Source organism: Alosa sapidissima, chromosome 8, assembly GCF_018492685.1.
Source record: "Alosa sapidissima isolate fAloSap1 chromosome 8, fAloSap1.pri, whole genome shotgun sequence".
NCBI lineage: Eukaryota > Metazoa > Chordata > Actinopteri > Clupeiformes > Clupeidae > Alosa > Alosa sapidissima.
This window is the reverse complement of record NC_055964.1, coordinates 18,816,978-18,826,489: the sequence shown is the minus strand read 5'-3', so window position 1 is coordinate 18,826,489 and position 9,512 is coordinate 18,816,978. Positions and strand designations below refer to the sequence as shown.

The following is a 9,512-nucleotide window of genomic DNA, read 5'->3' as shown; positions in this document are numbered from 1 at the left end:
CTAATAGAATATATGAGTGTGTGTATTAAAGGTGTGTGCATGGATGGACTTGTGTGCAGGAGATTGCATTTTTGTCTCCAGTATTGCAATGAGGCTTGCTTTGCTTATTTTAAAAGCAGTCGCATATTAACTTCAAACATCCAGCATTCTATGTCATCCTGGGTTCTGTGATACCAGCCTGATGAGATTGTTCTGGCCAGTGGTCTGAAGTTCTGAGAGGCTGTAGTATTAACTTCTGGTAGTATTGAACCCAGTCCAGGAGGGGGAATGTTGTTACAGGAGGTTCAGGGCCTTCTGTATGGAACGTTTCTGCTAAAGTCTCTCTCTCTCTCATCTTGTACATTATGAGCATTTGAATAACGTTTGACCCCTGAGGAGATTTGTCTCTGCCTGACAGGGACGCCAGGAGATCAGTCTGTAATGTTTCAGATGTGGGCCCCACCCACCCTGAAAGCTGCTGCTGAACCACTGCAGGATTCACCTGCAGGATTCTTTTGGCAAAGGCCCCGCAGACAAACGAGAGGACAAGACACCCTTCGGAATGGAAGGTTGTTACCAGTCAGAAAGTTCAAGAGCACAAGAATGCTCTCTGTAATTTAGATAGAATGAGAAAGCGAAATGCATGTTTATGGTTTATGGTGCCGGCCAACCTGACCTGCTGTGAGTTTAATCACCATGGGTATATTTAGGTAAGGAAAGGGGAGTCTTCCTGTTTTCCCAAACCTTAACATCAGTTTAGCAGGATGTGTGTGTGTGTATGTGTGTGCGTGTGACCTATTCTTAATTTTGTGGAGTAAAAGGGGGGAATGGTCCTCAGGGCTTGAAAGTAATTTTGGGAATTTAGCAATTTGCATATAGACCCTCTCTCCTATCTCTCTTTCACACACACACACACACACACACACACACACACATACACACAGAGAGATTCCATTCAAACTGGTTTGGTCTGATAGATTAACAAATAGTCCCTTAGTCATTCCTCTTCGTTGCTGTGGCCGTTTATGATAATCAGCAATATATCTGAAAGAAAATATTTGTAACTTGACCTATTTTCAGAGAGAGAGAGAGAGTAAATGCTGTAAAAGCGGTGAGCAATCCCTGTGGTGTAGTAGCAGTAGAACTGAATGAGCCATCTCTGCCCTCCCTCAGGGATAGGGGGAGGAGAAGGGAGGGAGGGAGAGAGAGAGAGTTGCCTAGGGTGTGGCAGTGATAGTAAGAGATTAAACAGTGCCTAAGCAAAGAATGAAGACACACCCAACGCACAGAGAGTTTAGCAGAAGGAGTCAGTGAGTGCGGGAGAGGGAGAAAGGGCGTGCTGTTGAGCAAGAGGAAGGAGTGGCTAACTCTCGTGTGAGAAAAGAGAAAACGTAGGCTTAGAACTGCAGAGTGTGTCTGTCTCACACCTGTCCTGTTGCCTGCTGTCACCAAGAGAGGGAGGGAGAAAGAGAGAGATAAAGAGAGGGAGGAAAGTGAACGGGAAAAAAGAAGAAAGAATACTGAAGTCACTGGAAACTAGCAGAAAGCTGCACAGCAGAAGAAAAATAGATAAAGAGTGAAAGAAAGAAGCAAAGTCATGAAGGACAACGGCAAGAAAGGTGGACGAGGACAGGGAGTCCCAGGTGAGAACAGTCAGCCTTCGCACTTCTCTCTTCTTATCCCTTGTTTTCTTTCTCTTTTCCCCACATCCAACCCCTTGATCCCGTGTCCTGTTGCTTCTTCTCCTCTGCACTCTCTTTCTCTCTCTCTCTCTCTCTGTCTGTGTGTGTCTGTCTGTTCTGCCGTGCAGTGGACTTCTCTCAGGAATGCTGGTAAGGTTTGGCAGAGCTGTGTGAGCTTGGATCCATGTGGGAGCGGTTGTTTGCAAACGGCCATTTTTGTAAAGTGTGCGTGGTTAGGGAATGTGAACTCAACTTTTTCCACTCGCCCTCGCATACGCTCTTTCTGGCACACACACACACACACACACACACACACACAAGCACAGAGTCACCAACTCTCTCTCTCTCTCTCTCTCTCTCTCTCTCAAACACACACACACACTAGTGTTGGGGGAAAAATTCCAAACAGGCTGACTCACCGTTTGACTGCTCTTGCTTCCACACTCCATTTACCTCCTTTCCTTCTTGTTTAGTCAGTCTATCACTTTTCTAAACCACACACACACACACACACACACACGCACAAACCTTTTCTCTCTGAGTCATACACACGTGCGTGGGCATGCAGGCTACCCCTATCACACACTTCTGCCTGTTTTGTCTTTTGCCTTTGTTTAGCTACCCTTCTCTTGCACACGCACACACACACACACACACACACACACACACACACACACACACAGCTGTAAGACTGACGTGTGATTTCTGCTTGCTGGGTTAAGTTATTTTGGCACTTTGCCAGAAGCACTGATCAGGAGACATTCTTGACTCTCTTAGGGAGGTGTGTGTGGAGGGGGGGGACTGAGATGGGTAGGGGAGGGGGCAATAGAACGTGTTTCTCTCTAGGCAACAGGAGAAACTGACAACTGACAAGTCTTACATAACAAAGCCATCATGGCAACCCCAGCTTAGGGCTATTCACTATGCACTGATCAGGGACATTCTTGACTCTGACTGACTGACTTGCTGCTGGGACTTCACAATGCACATAGCAAGAAGGGCAACCATGCCACCGGATGATTTCTGTTGAAGACGATGGATGATTTAAAGACCTAGGGACTGCTAGAAGCATGTGAAGTTTAGTCAATATTAGTAGAGTGCATAAGAGACGTGTTTTTTAGCTTCTTTAGGGATGTGAATGATGATATTGACAGCAGATGCACTAAGTGTGAAACACTGATTAACACAGGCTATATGTTAGCTGTAGCATTCCCATATATTCCCACTGCATGTTTAACACTTGGTGGTATGAAAATGCATGCAAACTGCAGCATCTGTAAATTGTTTCGCTTGCATTTTGATTGAAAATGTTCTGGGCTGCCTCTAACCTAAAACAGGCCTGACTTGAGCAACACTGAGGCTCCCTATTAACCCTTAAAGGAGTACCGTCACACCGGTGTGACGGGAATGTTGAGAAATGAACGTTCTAAAGAATATCTGGGTTCATTCAATTCAACATAGAATTTTAGAACCTTCAATTGTTGCGGAACTTAGAACGTTCAAAAACCTACACCTTTAAGGGTTAACAGACGCAAATTATGTCTCTTTATAATTGTGCATGTGTGCATGCACAGCATGTGTTTACGGTATATGCTGTCTGTTGTTGCAATTTTGTTTTATAAGATGGGGGGGGGGGGGGTATTTTAGTATTCCACTTTGAATGATGAATCCTTCTTGTGGTACTGTACATACAACTGTGCTTTGGCTGCAGGTCTGTATGGGACATGTCATTATTTTATTTTATTAAATTCAGACTCATGACTTTGCCATGTCGCAGTGCTTATGGGCCCAGTCACACTACCAATGAACTGCCCTCTTTGTGAAAGAATTAGCCAATCAGTGGCTCTGTTTGTGACAGCGTGGTGTTCCTCCTCTTCTGCCTGTGCCAGAAGTGGGTTGGGCTACTGAGGGTGAAATCACTAACCCTCATTTTGTGTGAGAGAGAGAGTTAAAGAGAGAGTTTTAGCATTCTGCTGGAGGGTGTGTGGCTGAATGAATGCTTCAGCATGCAGAGGGTGTGAGTGTGTGTGTGTTTGGACAGGCTTCCGTCTCAGATGGACTGGCGTAGCTCAAAGAAACACAAGTGGAGTCTTGCTTTTACTTGTAAAAGTACACGCTCTCTTTCTGTTTCTCTGGCTCCTGAAGAAAGTCATTACCAATTCGAAGAAGTCTTCTCTACTTGTCCTTTTCATAGCTCTGCCCTTAAAGTTCAAACAACTAACCCACAACTTTGTTTGCCACGATGTTCCACTGACAACAGCAAAGAAAGAAAAGGAGAAGAGAGTTTATTTTCTTGACTATCCTGGTGGATTCCCAAATTAAGCTAGAGCAAAAAAATAAAAGATAAAAAAGCCTCACTAGTCGCCCTCTGAATGAAACCAGTGTTACTGACTTGACATTCTGGCAACAGTAAACTTTCTCACAACAGCTTTTAACACAAACACAGAGGGTCATTCAGGGTCACACACACACACATGAATATATGAAGATGAAGATATTATTATAACAAAGTAAAGTACATTTAATGACTATAAACATAATTTTAATAGAATAAAGATATAGAATGTTAGGGATCACAATATTCATGTCTAGCTATAGGAATGGATGGCCCACTAACTCTGGAACGAGACTACAAGTAGGCCCTTTCAGATGCTATCTCTGGGAGGATATTGACATTTTTTGCAGCTTTGGAACTGTCAGTTAGCCAACCCTGTAATAGGCCAGCCAACCCTGAGACAGACCCTTCTCAGTAGAAGATACCATCTGTGTGCGGATATTAGCCTTGTCCGCAGCTTAAGCTGCCAATTCCCCAGAGACTAATGTAACCTGCGTTGTGTTGAACCTGTGCGATTCAGCCCTGCACACGCCCAGACTCGAACCCGTGAACAGCAGCACCTCGGATCGGGAGGCGAGCGCGCTAACAATTCAGCCAATACAGGATCGCATGCCAGCAGCATTCTTGAGGCGTCGGGGAGTGAGGTTTACCCCTCGTTCCACAAGCACAGCTAAGCTAGCTGGCATCTGTTACACTAACCACACAGCATCAGCGCCATGCCTGTTCAAGTCCCTTGCTATATTAGCGGGAATCTGAAGCCCTGTCCACAGACAATGGTTTGGAAACCATTAAACCACTAATTAACTCTTTCTGCATGGGGCAGCTAGCTAGCTCTTGCTTACCTCTAAAACTGATTCAGAATGAGACACTAAGTGAAGATAATTACTTCTCTCCACAGCTTACCCTATATGTGCTGTCCCACAAAAAAGTGACTGCCTTTGCAGCGGGTAAGAACCACACCCATCCAGAACCACTTTCCACACCTTTCGACACCTGATCCCATCCTGTTCAAGACTCGTTTCAGACCTTCTCCTGACTCACTCCAACCTACTCCAGACCTGTTCTGCAGCCTACTGTGATTTAGGTCACGGGTACGCTATCTGACTAAGTGAATCAGGTCACTCCAGTTGACTGCTGGGGGTTTTAAAAAGACCCCTCTCAGGCTTCAGGTATCCGCTGGGCCAGAGCGCTGCCCTGGCTTTTGTGTTCCCCATTTGCCTATCAGCATGTACCAGAGAGGCAAACGGAGATGCACACTGCAAACAGTGACCGCAGCTCAGTTAGTGTGACAGTGTGTGTGACAGTAGTCGTAGTGTGACAGTAGTCGTAGTGTGACAGTAGTCGTAGTGTGAGTGTGTGAGTAGTAGTGTGAGTGTGTGACAGTGTGAGTGTGTGTGAGTAGTAGTGTGAGTGTGTGTAACAGTGTGAGAGTGTGTGACAGTAGTACATGTAGTGTGAGAGTGTGTGTGAGTAGTAGTGTGAGAGTGTGTGTGAGTAGTAGTGTGAGAGTGTGTGTAACAGTGTGAGAGTGTGTGACAGTAGTAGTAGTGTGAGAGTGTGTGTGAGTAGTAGTGTGAGTGTGTGTGACAGTAGTCGTAGTGTGAGTGTGTGTGACAGTAGTAGTAGTGTGAGAGTGTGTGTGAGTAGTAGTGTGAGAGTGTGTGACAGTAGTCGTAGTGTGAGTGTGTGTGACAGCAGTAGTAGTGTGAGAGTGTGTGACAGCAGTAGTAGTGTGTGAGTGTGTGACAGCAGTAGTAGTGTGTGAGTGTGTGACAGCAGTAGTAGTGTGAGAGTGTGTGTGACAGCAGTAGTAGTGTGAGAGTGTGTGACAGCAGTAGTAGTGTGTGAGTGTGTGACAGCAGTAGTAGTGTGTGAGTGTGTGACAGCAGTAGTAGTGTGAGAGTGTGTGTGACAGCAGTAGTAGTGTGAGAGTGTGTGACAGCAGTAGTAGTGTGAGAGTGTGTGACAGCAGTAGTAGTGTGTGAGTGTGTGACAGCAGTAGTAGTGTGAGAGTGTGTGTGACAGCAGTAGTAGTGTGAGAGTGTGTGACAGCAGGAGAGTCCTCTTTCCGGTGGCAAGGTGTAGGACATAATGCAGACCACACAGAAACACATGGAGGAGCTGGAATTGGGGCAGTCTTGGTTAGTTTTCTATCAAAGATGAAGATCAGAGATCTCTCAAATAATCTCTCAAATATGCATTTATTTGTTTCATTTGTTTGTTGTTTGGGGGTGTTATGTCCAACTATGATGGATGGGGGTCAGGGGTTGGGGGAACGACACACACACACACACACACACACACACACACACACACACACACACACATGTGTGAACATAGACCCATCAATCTTTCCCTGGTCCCTGTCGACCTCTGGCCTGTCAGGCTTGTTGGTTCCCTGTTGCCTGAGGGAGTTCCCTTCCCCCGGTTAACTTCCTGGTTGTTCATCACAGCATAGGATGTAGGTGAAATCAGCTGCTTTATGTCTCTTGCTGACCATGTTTGTATGTGTGCAAGGGAGAGAGAGGGAGAGAAAGAGAATGAGAGAGTGGTGTGTGTGATCTATGTCTGACTCAGACTAAAGGAATGCTGAGAACAGATTTTTTCTTTTTATGGGGATGGCTCAGTGGTTTGCTTTCACCAGGCGAAAGTGTTTGGCAAAGTTGGCCCACAGCCCTGTAGATGAAAGAGTTCCCGTTGAAAGGGCAACAAGAGGAGAACATTTTCCCAACTCAGTGTGTGTGTGTGTGTGTGTGTGTGTGTGTGTGTGTGTGTGTGGCTTTTGACATAATGCTCTGCACGTCAGTGCATGGAAGACTATGATTCATGAAGAAGGTCAAAGTAATTTTCCTTTGTCAAGGCCCTTTTGGGATTTCCCATTCATTGTATGCTCTGAAATGAAAGGAGTTCTTATAGTGGAGAATAATTTATTCCCAAATCCTCAAGGCCACAAAACACACGTTTACCTTCATCCTTATCTTCATGTATCTCATGAGATAAAGACATTGGGGTTCCTTTAGTCATTTCCTTGTATGGTAAGCCATGCAGGATTAAATAGATCCCTTCAGCCTCCACTTCAATAGAACTCATTATTTCCTTTTATGGTGTGAAGAATCTCCTACTGGGAGAAAAGATACATGTACCACTGTCAATCTAACTCTTGCTTTATTTTGATTGGTCTCGTGGTCTAGATGGGCAAGCAGCAACCAATGGGAAGAATGCTGCCGAGGTGAAACAGGAAGACGACGGCTCATTTTCTGTGAAGATTCAGGGCCCTGGAGTTGAACCTTTTGAACTGCAGGTCAGATAGCGGTGTGTTTGTGTGTCATTCCCTGAGCAAATACTAATGTCAAAAGAAAAAAGAGAGAGGCAGAAAAGCCTCCAGACCAAGACAATCCTTAAACTAAAATGTCTTTATTGAATTGAAATGTCCTGAATGGACAGATTAAATATATTATATATATGAACAGATTAAAAATGGCCACGCCTATCAGAACGCGTGCCTACTTCAGCGCATTTAATCGATCCATTCAGGGCATATCCATTCAATAAAGACTTTGTAAGTGGTTAAGTGATTGTGTGTGTGTGTGTGTGTGTGCGTGTGTGTGTTTTGTCTGTATGACTGTTTGTATCCTTACACTTTTATCATTGTGTGTGTGGGTGTGGGTGTGTAATTGTGTGTATATGATTGTGCATTGTGTGTTGAGTATTTGTGTATGATAGTGTGCATACTTACATTATTGTGTGTGTGTGTGTGTGTGTGTGTGTGTGTGTGTGTGTGTGTGTGTGTGTGTGTGTGTGTGTGTGTGTGTGTGCGTGTGTGTGTGTGCGTGTGTGCGTGCATGCGTGTGTATGTGTGTAGGTGCACGGGTTCTGGCTGGTCCAGGACGTGGTGCTGGCAGCTCTGGGCCGTGATGAGGTGGCTCCACGCACCTCCCTCTCTCTGGCCCTCTCGGGCGTTATGCTGGACCCTCTGATGCCACTGCAGCAGGTCAAAGGCCTCAAGCCAGGGGCCACCCTACGCCTGGTGGAAGGTGAGCCAATACACACACACACACACACACACACACACACACACACACACACACACACACACACACACACACTAGGAACCACACTATGCCTGGTGGAGGGTGAGCCAATACACCCACACACACATACACACACACACACACACACATATATACATGGACAAACACACACACACACATACACACACACACATGTTAAGGGCCACCATACGCCAAGTAGAGGGTGAGACAATACACACACACACAGACACACACACAAACTCAGCGGACTCATGTTTTCCAATGGAGTCATTTTGGCTCATGCTCTCCAGTTCTCCATTGTGCCTCATTGTAAACCTCTTAGGTATAGGTAAGGTTAGCAGTGACGCATAGCATATGTGTGTGTGTGTGTGTGTGTGTGTGTGTCTGTGTGTCTGTGTGTTTTTGGTATATTTTAATGTGAATATATGGAACATTCCCGTGTAAAAGTCTTTGTGTGTACTCCCTGTGTATATGTTGGCATGAGTGAGGGAGAGTGTGGGTGGATTTTGTAGATCAGTTGAACTGGTTACACTACTTCTATCCACAATAAGCACATAGTCTTTCACGATATAGGACCATACCTGTTGCCCCTATTCCCCGCTCTCCCTTTTTCTACATTCTCTCTTTCCTTCTCCCTCACTGTATTTGTCTCCTCCCCCTCACTTTGTCCTTTAGTCTAATGAGATCTCTCAGGTCATGCTGATCTGAGTCACTCGCTTGAATTTGCTGCAGAAAAAACAGCTTTTATACTTTTTTTATGTGTTTCCTCACATGTATGTGTTTATGCTCTGTATTTGCGTGTGTGTGTGTGTGTGTGTGTGTGTGTGTGTGTGTGTGTGTGTGTGTGTGTGTGTGTGTGTGTGTGTGTGTGTTTGTACTTCTGTGTGAGAAAAAAATTCTAGCAATAGAATAGATTGAGTGACTAACTGTCTGAGGATTTTACTGTCTGTGAGATAAAGAGTTGACCTTTACTCTTGCGAAGCAGAAATGCCACTCCAAAAGATCAGTGATAAAAATGATGTGTGTGTTTGTGTGTGTGTGGCCGCAAAGACAAACTGGTTATGTGTATGTGCATGTGTGGCATACATTTGCATTCTTTTCTGTTTTCTGTTTGAGGACACTATATTGTTGGGAGACAGCGCAGAGATATTATTTTTGTGTATGTTTATACTTTACATTTATGGGTGTATAAGCAATATATAATATGTTTGTGCGTTTGTGTTTGCATTGTTTATGTGTGTGTGTGTGTGTGTGTGTGTGTGTGTGTGTGTGTGTGTGTGACAGAGCCCTATTCCCCGCGTTCTGCACGTGCTCACCTGGCGAGGGTACAGGATCTCCTGAGAGCAGCAGGACCTCATGACTCCCTAAAAGACGGCAGATCCCCCAGCATTCTCAGCACACTCACACACACACACACCACAGGTGAGACACAGAACACACACACACACACACACACACACACAC

The 9,512-nt window shown here is 45.2% G+C and overlaps 1 protein-coding gene across 2 annotated transcripts in view; it reads left to right on the top strand.

Moving 5' to 3' along the window:
* The first annotated feature begins 1,372 nt into the window (after positions 1 to 1,372).
* si:ch211-166a6.5 (clustered mitochondria protein homolog) overlaps positions 1,373 to 9,512 on the top strand; it is a 21,104-nt gene continuing 12,964 nt past the window's right edge. Inside the window, exons 1-4 of one of the 2 annotated variants that reach the window (XM_042100847.1) lie at positions 1,373 to 1,622; positions 7,188 to 7,297; positions 7,859 to 8,030; positions 9,333 to 9,470. In XM_042100847.1, coding sequence (XP_041956781.1) covers positions 1,577 to 1,622; positions 7,188 to 7,297; positions 7,859 to 8,030; positions 9,333 to 9,470 — 466 coding nt within the window. In that variant the 5' untranslated portion in view covers positions 1,373 to 1,576. The remainder of the gene's footprint in view (positions 1,623 to 7,187; positions 7,298 to 7,858; positions 8,031 to 9,332; positions 9,471 to 9,512) is intronic. The other variant, XM_042100848.1, reaches the window with a different exon arrangement.